The following is a 17023-nucleotide window of genomic DNA, read 5'->3' as shown; positions in this document are numbered from 1 at the left end:
CTATGTGAAATGCATTACATGTTCCAGCTTTGTGTTTATTGTAATATACATCAGTATTTTTTCTGGTGAAAATGACACTTCTTCATTCTGCAAATCTACATCATGTCATTACATAAATACACAGTACTATTTGATAGTATTTATTTATCTGTTTATCTTGCCAGACCTTGCTGTGGGTCACAGAACAACAGTGCAGGGAAAATCTATTTTATTATAAATAAATTATGTCAAATCTGATCTGCTGAGGGCAGGTGTGACTGCAGGTGTTCATGATCAGCTGTTTAAATACTGTGACTGACTAAATGAGTGAAATCAGGTGGATAATTCCTATCCACAATCTAGTGCTGGAAGGAAAATATTGCTATGGATATGTTGTGTGTAACTGTGCTACTAGATTTGCTGCCACAATTTGTTCAGTATTTGATAGATGAAAATAATTTTTAGATTGTACACAACTGCACATGATCTATGTCCGGGAGCTATTGTGTTGAACAGAGAGAAACAGACAACACAATAAAGATGGCATATCCAATCATTTAGTATGTATATTCTTTTTGGAATACACAAACTATTAAGCGTGAGAAACAGAAAAATCTATGTGACAATTCTACATACTTAAACATTATACACCAACTACAATAACTCTTGGGAAATAACAGCAAACACTGCTGACATGACATTACAAATTCTAGTACATTAGTACATCCTTGTAGAACACTTTTTTTTTTCATACAGAGTTGATTAGAGGCTTCAACCAGGGAAGGAAGCGAGACACCTTTTGAAGGACATAACCATTTTTGCAATCCATACTTTCGAACTGGCTCACCATACCAGTGAGGAAGAAGACCTCTCGATACAGTGTGAGGGTAGGGCTGCCAGGGCCAAAGATGCAGTCTGCTTTGGGACGGGGCATGGTGCAGGTCATCTTGTTGCTAACCTTAAAGCCAGAAAGAAAAAAGAAATATATATCTTTCAAATCACCATAATTTCAGTCACTTGTCTTAATAAATGATATACCTGCCTTTTGGGTATACCCTAATTGTCATGAGTCCACCAAAATGCCTACAAGCAGAACCACTACAATGAGGATGACACATTCTCTACTGTACACCGGGCTATCCGCTGTACATCCTTCTCAAACATCAAATCATCAAGTTTGCTGATGGCACCATAGTTGTAGGGCTCATCATCAACAAATGACTACAGAAAAGCCTACAGAAAGGAGGTGAGGCAAAAAGAGCTTTGGTGCAAGCAAAATAACAATCTCTTTCTAAATGGCAGCAAAACATCAGCAGGAACATTAGCATGGATGAAATTGGAAACTTAAGTTCCTGGGAGTTTGCACCTCTCCTGCTTATTGAACATGGCTCATCATCGGCTCTACCTACTTTCCTGTCTAACTGTCTTAAACAAAAAAAAGCACTGAGCATGTAATGAAGCCCAGCATATTACAAGAATAAAGTATCATCAAGTGCCATCAAGGATATCTACACCAACTTCCCGTTCCCATCCTGGGAACGTGGCCATCACAGAAACACATGCCACAATAAAAAAAAACTAATGAATAAAGCCACAATACTGGTGGCTAGTTTTATTATTATATGGTATAATAATGTACGCCATTCCTATCCTCTATCCTTCACCATCCTCCAAAAATGACGTGAGAAGCAGGCACAGGAGATGCATTTATAAAGCCTGGTTTGGCAAGTAAACACTATGTGAAGACAGAAGCTGCACAAAAATACCAGACATAAATAATAATAAAAAAAATAGATTACTACTGGTGGCAGGTATTACTAATTAATTTATTGGAAATTCTTGTAGAAAGCCTTCCCAGAAGAGTGGAAGCTGCCATAACTGCAAGGGGGGGCCAACTCTATATTAATGCCTAAGGACTTTGAATGGGCTGCCACCTGTAGGTGTAAAATGTAGGTTTTTCAATACGTTGTCCAAGCTATGGTAAAAACCATTACAGTAAAGAATCTTTTATATTAACAGACATCTTAACTTGGCACATTGCATGACAAAATTAAAATTATATTAATTCTTAAAATTTTTTGTAGAGTGGTTGGATGTGGGCATAATTAAAAAAATGTTGCCAATGATAGCTATCTATAGACCACATTTATCTAATGCATTTTAGTAGCACTGTTTTTTTTTTATTTTATTTTTTTTTTTTTTTATACAACAGATCCGTTAAGTGTAGTACTAGAACTTGAAAAATAAGGTGAATTCAATAATTAAGTAACATGGGTACTATGTCTGTTTCTCCATTCAGTACAAAACAGTATTCAATTTGTGGTGATATGATCTTGGGTACCATGTGTCTTAAATAAACATTTATGCTCTATGAACATTTTAACATGTCTTGCAATCCTTTCAAAGGAAGTCCCATGTTAAAGGCAATTCCATTACTATGTTATCTGAAGTTAAGTTTGTTAAATGAGCTTCAGGAAGGAGAAGGGATCAAGTCAACATAAGTATGCTAGTAAGTGCAAACAGTAGAGTTTGCCAAGAAAAACACCATGTGATATACATGACTGCTTATATAACTTAATTACTTTGCTAGTTTGCTAGTACACTCTTAAAAATAAAGGTGCCCTAGAATAAACAAAAGTTATCAAAAAGAACCATATTTGTAACAGAGGTATGAAAGTGAAGTCTCTTTACATTAGTTAAGAACCCTTCTCTATTACAAACATACTGATTAATTTTAGTGGGTAAAAAAGAAACTTACTAACCTGGCCAGCGTGGCGCTCTACACAAGTTGGCAGTTTGTCATATGACAGATGATTTAGCATAAGGTTTCCTTGAAACTCTGACGAATCCTTCCAGCCAGTGACCATGCCAATGTACTCGCCTGACATCAACACCCTGTCTGCAAAGTCTTTGTCAGGCAAGCAGGCTGGCAATACACTCTTCTTAAAAAGTATCCTGTCCTTAAGCTCCACCACAGCAAGATCATTGTCTGGTTTACTTTCCATGTAGAGTGGATGCACATGAATCTGCTTTACATACAGGGTTTGCTGTCCAGACTCATATGATAGCAATCTCTTGCCTAAAGAAAACACATTTATGTCAATATAATTTAATTTGTAATACAGTTTATTAAAAACAAATTGTTAAATGTACATTACTTTGTTTACTTTAGGTTTTTTAATGTATGTAGAATGCATTTATTTTTTTTTGCATTTATTTGTTTTTTTTAACTTCTTGTTGGCCATACAAGTTGGCCTAACAGCACTTACAAACATACTCACCCACAGCCACTTGAAAGTCACTAAACTTGCGGACACACTGAGCAGTGGTCAGAATAATGTTCTCTTTAAGGATGACGCCACTGCAAAATTCATTTGACCCACTACTTTTATGCAGCAAAGCCTTAAATGATGAGAAAACATCATTACACAGATGGCTACAGAATTTGTCACTGTTTTTCATTATGACTGTTACCACATACTGTACATTTTAAGGGTTTGTACCTGCCAGGGACACTCCTCTGCATTACAGTTTAGACCCTGATATTCAGATCCTATGTTGCTTAGCTTCCTTTTTTCCCACTGTGTCAAACTGCTCACCTTCCCACAAGGAAAGGGCACTATAAATAAATAAATAAATAAACCAATTCAATATTTGCCTTCAGCACTTAGTAAAACAAAATAACATTGAATGAAACACACTGAAGCCAAATTAATACACTTGTTACAACATATAATTCTATATCAATGAAAAATAATTAGAATTTTAAAAACCTGTTGCACATAAAATGCAACGTAGATTATCTTTTTGGCCAATACCAATGTTCAATAAAAATCTAATCATCTGCCAGTCAAATTGGTCAAGGATTACATGACATTAGATTTGAGGTAGTATTCTGTAGCACAACATTGTATGTCTCAACCTTAGAGCTTTTACAGAAGTTGTTTTTGTATTTTGTTTAGTACATATTTTTTCTCATTTATAGTGAAAGATATTGAGGGGGATATTGAGGGGGATATTGTAGGACCCTACATTGGAAGATACGGCACAGTAAAATCAACAAACCAAAAATACTGAGTGAATGTAAAATAAATAAATAAACAAATAAATAAATGGTAAAATAATGCAACCATAAAAGAAAAAAAAGATAATAAAAACAGACAAAACAGAAATAGATAAAAATCAAATACCAAATAAAACACAGCATTTGAACACAAGAACCCATATCAACTGTGAAGCATGGAGGTGGAAATGTCTTGTTTTGGTGCTGCTTTGCTGCAGCAGAACTTGGCAAGCTCTCTATCATGAAACCAATATGAATTCTTTATTGTATTAGAGGGTGTTTAAGGGGAATGTGAGGCCATCTATGTAAACTATGTACCATTACACAGCTAAAACAATTCTGCAAAAAGGAGTGGAAACATCTAATTGCGGTTATTTAAGGTATATTAGGAAATAATAGGTTTAGTTAAAGGCAAGGTTTTTCCCACGCAAGGATTTCTTGTATTAACAGCCCCTTTTTAATGCGTGCAACCAGCTAGCAACCCCTTGGATTCTCGAACCATGAAAAACAAGATTCTCTGGTCTGATAAATCTAACTTCCAAGTTAATTTGTCTGGAGGAAAACAGGCACTGATCATTACCTGGCTAATGCCACTCCTCCTGCCACCCTTTTTTTTAAATTGTAATTTCAGTACACAGTGAAATTAAATTAAGTTTTTTCCAGAACAAGGGTGCAACATGGTACAAAACGAGAACAAAAACAATACAGTACAGGACAGACTGCAGAAAGTGCAGGTACTGAGGTAGTAAAATATGGAATACATGAAGATAAATAGGATGCAGACAGGTAAAAATGCTATGAGTCATGGGGGTGAGGGGGTGTAGTTCAGTCTCTGTTGTTTAAAAGTCTGACTGCTTCTGCCAGATGGCAGCAGTGAAAAAAGTCTATGTGAGGGATAAGTGGGGTCCTTCACAATGCTGATGGACTGACGTGTGCAGCATGTGGTGTGAATGTCTGTGACCGAGGGAAGAGAGACCTTCTCAGCTGTCCTCACTATTCGCTGTAGGATCTTGTGGTCTGAGGCATTGCACTATGGCTATGGAGCTTTTGTTGAGGGACCACGTGAGGTTCTCTGTGATGTGGAAGCCGAGGAACTGCTCTGGACAATTTACACAACAGAGCCATGGATGTTCAGGGGGGGCGTGGTCGCCTCACACTCTTTAGTTTTGTCAACATACAGAGACAAGTTGTTGACTTCAATGTCTTGTCACAAGTTCTCAGTAGCATGCACACCTCTGCACTCATCCATGGTTTCCATCCTCCGGGATGGAATCACCAGAAGTTGCTGCTTCGCTGAATATCTCCCAATCAGTGTGCTCAAAACAGTCCTGAAGAGCAGAGACAGCACTGGGGGGGACAGGTACGTACCGTGCAACCGGAACCAGAAACCCCTTAGTTCCAGTGAAAGGGACTCTTAAAAGGAAGTGCTGATCTCAACCCCATAGAACACCTTTGGGATGAATTAGAGCAGACACTGTGGGCCAGGCCTATATGTCCAACATCAGTGTTTGACCTCACAAATGAACTTCTGGAAAAATGTTTAAAAAAAAATAAAAAAATAAAAAAAATAAAATAAAAATTCCCATAAACACACTCTTAAACCTTGTGGAAAGCCTTCCCAGAAGAGTTAAAGCTGCTATAGCAGCAAAGGGTGGCCCGACATCATATTACACCCTATGGATTAAGAATAGGATATCACTCAAGTTCATATGCGTGCGGATACTTTCGGCAATATAGCTAATTTATTGTTTACACTTTTTACCTTTTTAGAAAGACAGTTCCATTTGTAGAAAGTGCATGTTGTACTCACCAGCAGGCACACACTTCTCTTTCTGCTGCAGCTTCCAGCCACGGGCACAAGAACACTGATATGAATGGTAGCCAGGCTTACAAAAATGGCTACATCCTTTGTTTTTATCGAGGACACATACTGTTTGATCTGAGAAAAGACATATAAGCATCAAAACAAATAAATTAAGCAAGAAAACAAATATTATGGCAAAAGAATGTAGTTTTCATACAGGAATAATAAACTGAGAACAAGCAAATGTGCATCTGGTCAATTAAGAAAAGTTGATTCATACCAGTCTCACAGTGGACCCCTGAAAATCCTGATTTGCAAATACAGTCATACCCCCCAACACTGTCTGAGCACATGGCTCCGTTTTTGCATGGCTGGTTGGCACACTGATCTCCGTCTGCAGAAAGACATACAGGCATTCATGAGCCAAAACACATTAGTTACAAATAAAAGTGTCAAATTACCCAGTCACCAAGTATTGCTGGTTTTCTCTTTTCAACAAACTGCCATTCTATACCATCTCAACCCAACCAACTCATTGTCATGTTCATTGCTTTGTGACAGCATGTTTAGGTTGGCTCCCTAAATTTTACCAGTACATGGATACGCAGGGAGCTAACATACTGGACATGGTGTATACAAACATCCCGGTGCGTTGCTAGCCGAGCCCTGCCCCCACTATGGCTTCTCTGATCATGTCTCTGTAATGGTTATCCCAGCATATAGACCCCTCATCAGACGTGCAAAAATGAACAGGAAGCAAGTGAAAAGTCTCTGCTCTTCAGGACTGTTTTGAGCACACTGATTGGGAGATGTTCAGAGAAGCAGCAACTTCTGGTGATTCCATCTACCTGGAAGAGTATACAGAGTCAGTGACTGGCTACATCAGCAAGTGCATTGACAATGTTACTGTCTCCAAGATCATCACAACTCACCCCAACTAGAAACCATGGATGACTGCAGAGGTGCGCATGCTGCTGAGAACTCATGACAAAACGTTCAATTCAGGATATAAAGCAGGCCTGAGAACAGCCCGAGCAAAGCTTTCCCGGGCTATCAGAGAGGCAAAGCGCATCTAGGCACAGAAAATTCACGTTTTGAAGACACTGTAGACACACAAAGCATGTAGTGGGGCATCCAGGCTGTCACCAACTACAAAACACAATCACCTGCATATGATAGTGACGCCTCCCTTTCAGATGTGCTAAATAAATTGTATGCTCGGTTTAAAACAAAACAAAAACAACAACAACGAAAAAAAAAACATAAAAAAAAAACACACCTCTTCCAGATGAACAGAGTGAACCCATGTTCAAGTCACTGGACCAGACAGCATTCCTGGCGGAGTTCTCAGAGAATGTGCCAAACAGCTAGCAGATGTTTTTACGGACATCTTCAACATATCTCTGAGCACTGGAGTCATCCCAACATGACTCAAAACTACCACCATCATCCCTGTGCCGAAGAAGTCCAAGGTGTCCTGTCTCAACGTCTATCGTCCCATTGCACTCACTCCTATGAAATGCTTCGAGAGGCTTATCATGAGGCACATTAAAGGCTCCCCCCCTCTCTGGATCCACTGTATCGTCCTAACCGTTCTACAGACGATGCAATCAGAATGCTGTTCATACCTGATTTAAAAACTAAGCGTGCTGGGTCTAAACACCTCCCTCTGTAACTTGGTCCTGGATTTCCTGACTGATAGACCACAATCAGTCAGGATAGACAACAACATCTCCAGTACCACCAGACTGAGTACCGGTGCCCCCCAGGACTGTGTGCTAAGCCCACTGCTGTTCATTCTGCTGACTCACGACTATGCTGTGAAGTGTGTTTAACTGTTTTAAAAATGTCAGGAGTAAAGAAAATAATGAATGTAGCAGTAAAAAGTATAAAGTGACAGAAATACTTAGTAAGTAAAGTACAGAAATGTAAGAAAAAGTACAAAAGGCAGACAAGATGTGAAATTAACATCAAATTCTTGCAACTGTTAGTCCTATTCTTAATTGGACTACGTATAAGATAACTTATGAATATCTCTGAACAAGAAGTCTTCTGCAAAGAAGACTGAAAAAAATCCAACTACAAAAAGTGTTATGAAGTAAGTAAGAAGAGTATGAAAAGTAATTCTGCATTAGGATGCACTGAAAATATTGTTGTACATTTGATTAGCTACAGAGGCTGTGTTTACAAAACACAGTTCAAAACAACAACAACAAAATGTCATGTACTGATTTACTTATGCCATTTTCATTTATGCAATCAGCCAAACATGAGAATGCAGTGCAATGCAAGTAAAAAAAGGGTCAGCAATTTCAGGTAATGTGAACCAACCATCAGAATACATTTTGTTGATGAAAGAAGTCAACGGAGAACCCTGCTGAACTCAGCTGCCGTACCAGTTAGCATCATAGCTGTCCTGCTCCAACCCTGCTAAGCCTGGCTATGAGAGGAGCTCTGTTAATGCTAATGATAGAAATTAAGCTACAAACTTTGTATTACTCATTCAAAAGTAACTACCTGCTCTCTAGATCCCCTTCCTATACCACTAGCTAAAGTCTGTAGGCCTGCTTTGGTTCCTCATTTCACCTCGATCATTAACCAGTCACTGTCTCAGCCTACAAATTAGCTGCCGTAACACCTACTCTTCAAAAACCATCAAAAGTCCATGACCCAAAAATACTTCAACAATGATCGTTACATTTCAAATCTTCTGTGTCTGTCAATAGTCCTTGAGTGAGTTGTAGCCATTTATTATTCTTCATTACTAACATACTCCCCCTAGGTCTGATCATACATCGATTTAGTCTTGATTTTCATTAATCGTTATCATTTTCATTCATCGTTAAGCAGATGACACGCAACTAACTAATGCTGTGACAAAACTCTCCTAGACTTGACTCTAAACCTTCTCTAAATCAAACCAGCTCCTTTACACTTTCAATCAATAAGGTCTCCCTCCCCTGTGTTTTGTAAGCTGGGTTTCATCCTGGACGGTATTCTTAAACTCTTAAACTCGGTACTCTGCTAACTTTCTTAACCTTCTAAAAACCTCCTTCTTTCAGTTGTGCAACATTGCTACAAGCCGCCCTATCTTTGTCAGCCCGCTGCTAAAACTCTCATTCATGCATTCATCTCTAGCTGCCTTAATTACTGAAACTCTTTTCTTGCTGGCATTAGCTCATTGTTACTCCATAAACTTCAGATGTTAACTGTAAAGCTGGGCAATATGACAATATTTTATTGTATCGTGATCAATGTTATCGTTTTCTAAGCATATCGAGCATACTATTAGTGCTTAATAAACACTGATCAGCGGCAGGTTTCACCACAGTGTAAACCACAGACTGGTTTAATTAGATGAAGTGCAGCTTATGTTGAATAAATAATTTTAAAAATCCACTATTTAGTACTGTAGCTATTTAGAATATGTAGCTACTAATGTATTTAGTCTGTGATTACATGTATTGTAATAAATAAAGAACTTCTTCAACTGGATCCCCTCTTCCAAACTTTGCAGCCAAGGCAACCAAGTCTTCTCCAGACTCGCTCCACGCCTCTGGATCACTCTCCCTACACAAACTCTGTCTTTGTTTAAATCTCACCATAAACACATATATTCTCTTGCATATCTTTCCCGAATCAATCATAGCTCATGTCATTTACTCTGCTCTGTTCTTATTCATGCATTGTCATCTGTTCCTCTCATCTATACGGTTTGTTTCACATTTTGTAATTTACATGTTCATCCCAATTGTAATCAATATCGTCTTCAGAATTTGGCACCAAGAGCTTGAATCCATGGACCCAACCTGCGTTCTGTCGATAGTCCAGGCTGGTGGAGATGGTGTAGTGGTATGGGAAATGTTTTATTAGCACACTTTGGCTTAGATGCCACAGTGTATTTAAGCATTGTCGTCAAACATGTGAAACCCTCCATGGTAACAATTAACAATGCATTATCTAATGGCACAATAATGCACCATGTCACAAAGCGACAGTCGCCTGAATTCATGACCATGATTTTAGTGTTCTTTAGTGGCCTTCCCAGTCTTCAGACTAGAATCCCAAAGGATGTTTCAAACATCCTATGGAATCCATGCCACAAAGACCAACAGGAGGCCATACTTTGTATTGCTATAGAACTCAAATTGATGTGTAAACGTATTTACTGTCATATTATTACCCCCACATGACATGTTACCTTTACATTAAATTTTATTCGACAATTTACAGTTCAATAAGTATTAGGGCAGTGAGAATTGGCATTTTGCTTCTAGAAAATGACCATGAACAGCCACCAAATTCAGCAGTAGTGATCTACATAAAACTGCTACAAGTACTACTTACCAATGTACACAGACCAGAATATATCCTACAAAAAAGGGTGAAAAACGTTTATTAAGCCACAGAGGAACTAAATCAAGTAATATAGGTGTGAACTCTGTGCTGTACACATACATGTCCATTATTACAAAACACCCAATGAGAAATATTTGAGTAAATCTGTCAGAATGTGCAAAACACATTACTATAGCAAAACTAGAACAGGACCATTCTTACATTTCACCTTCTATTAAGCAGCCTGTTCTTAACTAAAATTATTTTTGTTTATATATTTTAAAAGGAACTACTTAATTATAAGACGAGAGACTTACAGTACGGTAAGTGTCATGAAACACTTCTCTTGCTTCTTCATAGCTGCAGACCTTCTCCAGACATTCCCTCTCAAGACTAGCAGGGAGTCTAGTCTCCTCCTTTGCTGCATTGGCTCTCTTTGGACGATATAGGACTTCACTGGCCTCATTCTGGTTCAGGAACACTGGAACTTAAACACAATACAGGGATAGGCTTCTTAAAAGAATGGTTCCAAAGACAAAACATGTCTTATCCAGTGTTTATTTAGTCCTGATAACTGGATATTGATATTGAATGTGAGGAGAAATAACTACCAATAATATTTCCAGGGAGTTCTGTAAATTATGATGTTTTACTGTCTTTAAACAAAATTATTACAAACGACTGTCATATCTTACATCCTTGTAAACATAGTAAGATGGAAATATATGAACTCTCACTAACTCCTTAATCATAACCGTAGTATCTCTGGATAACCAACAGCCTTAATGGGTAGTTTACAAACTTAAAATGCCTAAGTATAAACAGATTTACATAATAAAAAGCTGTACCTCTGCTGTTGCCCAGTCCAGCAGTCACATAGCTCAGCAGAAACATGAGCAAAACCGGTGTACCCAGGCAGCCCATTGTACTGAAAGCTTCCAAGCTAGCTGGTAGTCGGTGTACTCCTGTTACCAAGGTTTAAAATGTTATTACAAAACAACCCACACTTTGGTGAGCACCCTTTTTTTTTATTATTAAAAACACGGACGCTGCTTATATCTCATTCTGAAAGACACCAGAAAAGCCCGACATATCTAGGAGACGGAAATGTTCCATGTTAGTAAGTAAGTTCATTAACATACAATACAGTTAACATAAAAATCTATTATACTTTAACTTTGTGTAATATGGTCTTGAGCTTGAAGGTACAATTACATTAAAATGACCAGATAGCATGTTATTTTTGCAACTTACCATCATGTTAATGTGAATTTGCTCATTTTACGTTATAGCCTATAACAGACCAAAATGTCTTTCTTATTATAATTGTAACATCTACACTGTTTAGTATGGCTTTGGTTAAGAAGAGTTTACATCTACCCAAATATACACCACATATACACACTCAAAAAAATAAAGGGAACACTCAAATAACACATCCTAGATCAGAATGAATTAAATATTCTCAATGAATACTTTGTTCTGTACAAAGTTAAATGTGTTGACAACAAAAATCACACAAAAATCATCAATGGAAATAAAATTTATTAACCAATGGAGGCCTGGATTTGGAGTCACACACAAAATTAAAGTGGAAAAACACACTACAGACTGATCCAACTTTGATGTTATGTCCTTAAAACAAGCCAAAATGAGGCTCAGTATTGTGTGTGGCCTCCACAGGCCTACAACGCCTGGGCATGCTCCTGATGAGGTGGCGATGGTCTCCTGAGGGATCTCCTCCCAGACCTGGACTAAAGCATCCGCCAACTCCTGGACAGTCTGTGGTGCAACTCACAAGGGATCCGAGGATCTCATCTCAGGACCTAATGGCAGTTAGGCTACCTCTGGCGAGCACATGGAGGGCTGTGCGGCCCTCCAAAGAAATGCCACCCCACACCATTACTGACCCACTGCCAAACCGGTCATGCTGAAGGATGTTGTAGGCAGCAGAACGCTCTCCACGGCGTCTCCAGACTCTGTCACGTCTGTCACACGCTCAGTGTAAACCTGCTTTCATCTGTGAAGAGCACAGGGCACCAGTGGCGAATTTGCCAATCCTGGTGTTCTCTGGCAAATGCCAAGCATCCTGCACGGTGTTGGGCTGTGAACACAACCCTTATCTGTGGACGTAGGGCCCTCATACCATCCTCATGGAGTCGGTTTCTAACCGTTTGTACAGACACATGCACATTTGTGGCGTGCTGGAGGTCATTTTGCAGGGCTCTGGCAGTGCTCCGTCTCATGCTACTACGAGTGTGAAAGCACCATGTGAAAACAGCATTTGAAATTGATTGTCAATCAATGTTGCTTTCTTAGTGGACAGTTTGATTTCACAGAAGTTTGATTTACTTGGAGTTATATTGTGTTGTTTAAGTGTTCCCTTTATTTTTTTGAGCAGTGTATAATGGTGACATAATCTATACCCAAATAGCACGCACTTCATTGTGACAGATTTTAGATTGAACGTTGAAACTAGTTTAAATTACAGAACAATAAAACAGGATTGATGTTGGACCAACAGCATTTCATTCAGCTAGTTACATTAGAAAAGCCCATTGGTATGGCATTGAACCCATGTTAACATGAATGATTTGATCTCCACTTATTTACTTATTTATAATTATTAATAATAAATTATTTACATAATTATTGCCGTTGTATTTTAGTTCATGAAAGCCAACCCCTACATGTTATTTTAAAGAAAATACAAGACCAGGCAAACCTGTTTTTTTAAGATTTTATTTTTTATTTTTGTGAAGCATGTCATGAACCTGGCTTGTGACTCATTCACACGCATTTAGTTTTGCTTTTTTACCAATGTGGTTTCTATTATGTGACATTTTGACACAAGAAAATATAGGGCAAAGCCAATAAATGTAGGATAAAATCAGGAATGAGTCCACAATTAGGCATGATTGAACTTTTGCTTGTGCAATGAAAGAATTAAGCATTTATAAGGTTCTGCTTGCAAATAACTTTCATAGTTATTATTTGTATTCTTATGCCTTTATGTCTGCTGTTGACAGGAAAAAAAACAAAAAAAAAAAACAGTACAGTGACGATATTGAATGCTTATTGTACCTTAAATTATCCAGTATTTCCTATTAAATCCAAGTCCCAAAATGTCACGAGAAGTTTACATTTTGGAATATTTCCATAGTTCCTAAATTAAAGTTCCCATGGAAAGTTACAAGTAATTTACTGGAAATTTATCCAAAAGTTTCCATCCCTTTGCAACCCTAAGCCTAATTCAGCTTGTTTTGCTGCAATATTCAGATGCTTCAGAAGACTTTAATTAGCTTTGTCAGGTGTTCTTTGGTTATACTCTGGTAAGGTTCTGCAGGCATTTGAAGGCACCCTGCCTTAAGAGGATTAAGTTGTGGTGTTGTGGTTTTATTTTCTTAAAGAATAGCTGTTGTAAAATTATATTTTTGTAGACAAGTACCTCAGCAGCCTGTAAATGTTACCTTCCCATGGGATAAAACAAAGAGCCTCTCCTCAGTCTTGTTTCTTTTTTCTGTTTACTTCATGATACAGATCTGTCTGTTACTTCTGCTTAGCATCACCCCAGCAAGTTAAGAGGAGTGCTACAGATACACATTTTGAGCATGAAGCAGGAATGAAAGAAAAAGAATGACTTTTTTTTTAAATGATTAACTTAACTAACCCTTTTATAACCCCTTTTTAATATAGCGAGTCATTCCAAATTACTCCTATATTTTTTATAGTTTTTTTAATAATAAGCTGTTTTAATCAATTATTGTTTTCCTAATGCCAGATCTTACTAGTCTACATAATAATAATACATAAACTGAATATTTGCTGTTTGCAACAGTATAGCAAAAAGTGCCACTGCAGAAACAGATCTAGGGACAAAAATAGGCTCAGACAATAGGAAAGATCCAAGGATACGCACAGGTCAACACAACAGGCCACAGACTGCTTTTTTTATTCTAATGTAAAAACATTACATAAGCATGCAGAATAGCTTAGTTTTGTCCGGCCCAGTATTCTCCCAAATCATCATAAGCTGAAGGCCTGCTCTGACTCACACTATATGTCCAAATGTTTATGGACACCCCAATTAATAATTGCATTTGGCAACACATCAATGTCCAATAGACCATGTTTTTTTGGGGGGAAATTTGGATGGATAGCTGTGGATTCCAACTGCCTTTAACTCAAGCAGATAATTGTTTCATTCCTGGTTTGGCCATTTAAGTGCTGCATTCTTAATATGAAACCACTCCTGAATCACAGACAAAGTCAGAAGTGTCTAACCTGGGCTAATAAAAAACTTACTGTACTGTTGTTCAGTGGTCCAAAGTTTTCTTTTCAGATTTCATTTCATTTGGAAATCATGGTCTGGAGGAAGAGTGGAGAGGCACAGAATCCAAGATGTCTGAAGTTTAGTGGGAACGTTCTGCAGTCTGTAATGGTTTGGGGTGCTGCGTCACTGGCTGGTGTTGATCCGCTGTGTTTTATCAAGTCCAAAGTCAATGGAACTGTCTGCAAGAGATTTTAGAGCACTTCATGCCTCCATCTGCTGACAAGCTTCATAGAGATACTGATTTCCAGTTCCAGCAGGATTTAGCACCAGCTCACAGTGACAAAACTACTATCAAATGGTTTGCTGACCATGATATTACTGTGCTTAATTGGACAGCCAACTCTCCAGACCTGAGAATCTATGGGGTTTTGTATTGAGGACAATAAGAAACACCTGACCTAGAAATACAGAGGTGAAGGCCACTATTAAAGCAACCTGTGCTTCAATAACATCTCAGCCGCCACAAGCTGTTGGTCTCCATGCCAAGTCATGTTACGCTGATGCTGTAATTTGTGGTAAAGAAGCCAAGAAACCAAGAAAAAAAATTCTGAATTATACCAATTCTAAAGGAAAATACCAGGCCACCTGTCAAAGGAAGTCATTCTACCAAAGAATGGTTAAATAAGAATAAAGTTAAATGTTTAATTACAATATAAATCTTGTAAAGGACCTTAAGAAAGCAGTTCATGCAAAGAAACCTACCAATATAACATAATTTAAGCCATTTTATATGCAGGAATGAGCTTACAAATTCCCCCAAGACGATATGAAACTAATCCAGTTACTGGATACATTTAGTTTAATTTATTGCTGCACAAGCGGGTCACACCAGATACTAAAAGCAAACATTCACATATTTTTGGCACAGACATGTAATATTATTTATATAAATATATAATATTAGTTTTAGTCTCAATTGTTTGGTTTAGCTTTCCTTATCTACTTTTTGTGAATATATAGTTTAGGTCAACAGAGTTCACAATCTATTAAGCACCACTGTGTGTGTACATGCTGTTTATAACATTTATTCTTTAGAGTTAATCAGATGCTGTCTAACAATTATGTTTACAATCATTTCAAAACTCGGGCTACTTGTATGCTAGTACAAACTACGCAATGACAACTACAGTACTTAAGGACTAGTTTCCTAGACAGGGATTAAACTAGACCTGGACTGCATATTTTGAATGGAAAAATTTTAAAAATAAGTTTAAAAAATAAGCAGGGGTGTGTGACAAGCTGAAATAAATTTACATTACATAATTTGTAATACGTAGTATTTAAAATATAAAACTGATCTTAAATTGTGTTAAAACGACGTGCCCCCAACATCAACACTGCGAACAGATCATGTAAGATTCAGTTAGCTAGCTAGCTAGCTACATTTTTCAAACGACGCATTTGTGCTATTCGAGTGTGGTAGGCCTTCAGTCGCTAGCTATCTTAGCTAACTTTCAGGTCCACTCACCTTCTTGGAGAGCTGGGTGATCACGATTGGTTTACAACAATACCCTTGTATTTCTCTTGTTCCCTTGGTTTTGTGATCGCTTGTGAAATGGTCTGCCTCTTACCTCGATTTGTTATTTCAGGACGTGGTCACATACCCATTCAAAACATTGCGTTGTCATCCTTGTCACAGAAATATTTTTCTGACCCACGAGGGGGGGCCCTTGAGCAAATCCACAATGCTGCACACCGGAAGATCCTTAATCGCAGTGTCCGGTGTAGTGCCGAATTCCGACTCTCCGCCAAAATCCGAATCTGTAGGCGCAGTATGGGCAAAATTCAACTGTGGAAAGGAATTGACCAGACACCCAGCTTTTGCCTTCGAAAGCGTGCCAGTGAAGCATTAGAAGACCATTTGAGATAAGCTGTCGTTCACTTTCCATTCATTTTGGGTTGTCTTCCGACTTCGAGCCGTTTTCGACTATGGTACGGCCTATGTTCCCCTCTACAAAAAATGGACTTTTATTCACAAGCTATTCACAATCGCTTCATATCTTAAAAATAACGTTTTTCCACAACAGCGAAGAAGATGACAATTATATTGCGATTGGATGTGCTGTAATATTTAACGAAGGAGCTCATTATAATCCAAAAGCACGTAGCTGTTTTGCCTAAGTGCTGCTCAAAATGGTTTGACAGGCTTATGTATCAGGAAAAAGTATCTAGACTCTTGTTAATCGTCGTGAATATATTATACTACTAACACACCGAAAAAATTGTAATTTGTAGTAGAATACAACAAATTAATTTTGTTGTAATTTAGGCCATATGACTGCAAGATATTTTCAATTAGGTTATTTATTTTGCCAGTTATACGGTATACAGTATTTTGCAAGTCCTGTTTTTACAAATGTTTGTAAGTGACTTGCTTATTAGTTGCTAATTAATACATGGGTACTACTAATGTTTCTGTAGCAGGGCCCCTTGTAGGAAAACCAATACAAAGATGATTTTGTTCACTGTATAATTCACTGTATATACACTACTCATAAAGAGATAT

General features: G+C 37.9%; 1 protein-coding gene across 2 annotated transcripts; it reads right to left on the bottom strand.

Moving 5' to 3' along the window:
• Nucleotides 1-14: 14 nt before the first annotated feature.
• proza (protein Z, vitamin K-dependent plasma glycoprotein a) lies at nt 15-16176 on the bottom strand. 2 transcript variants are annotated; one of them, XM_072692888.1, is made up of 11 exons: nt 15986-16176; nt 14490-14696; nt 11033-11149; nt 10502-10671; nt 10194-10218; nt 6127-6240; nt 5853-5981; nt 3483-3598; nt 3261-3381; nt 2742-3058; nt 15-937 (listed from the first exon to the last, which is right to left on the bottom strand). In XM_072692888.1, the coding sequence occupies exons 3-11, from the start codon at nt 11106-11108 to the stop codon at nt 728-730; spliced, it is 1278 nt and encodes a 425-aa protein (XP_072548989.1). In that variant the 5' UTR covers nt 11109-11149; nt 14490-14696; nt 15986-16176; the 3' UTR covers nt 15-727. The 2 variants fall into 2 exon arrangements, with proteins under 2 accessions (XP_072548989.1, XP_072548990.1); XM_072692889.1 differs by lacking the exon at nt 14490-14696.
• Between the last annotated feature and the right edge of the window lie 847 nt (nt 16177-17023).

The sequence above is a fragment of the Salminus brasiliensis genome, chromosome 12, assembly GCF_030463535.1.
Source record: "Salminus brasiliensis chromosome 12, fSalBra1.hap2, whole genome shotgun sequence".
Taxonomy (NCBI): domain Eukaryota; kingdom Metazoa; phylum Chordata; class Actinopteri; order Characiformes; family Bryconidae; genus Salminus; species Salminus brasiliensis.
The sequence above is the reverse complement of the archived record's forward strand: the minus strand, read 5'-3'. Positions and strand labels throughout refer to the sequence as shown.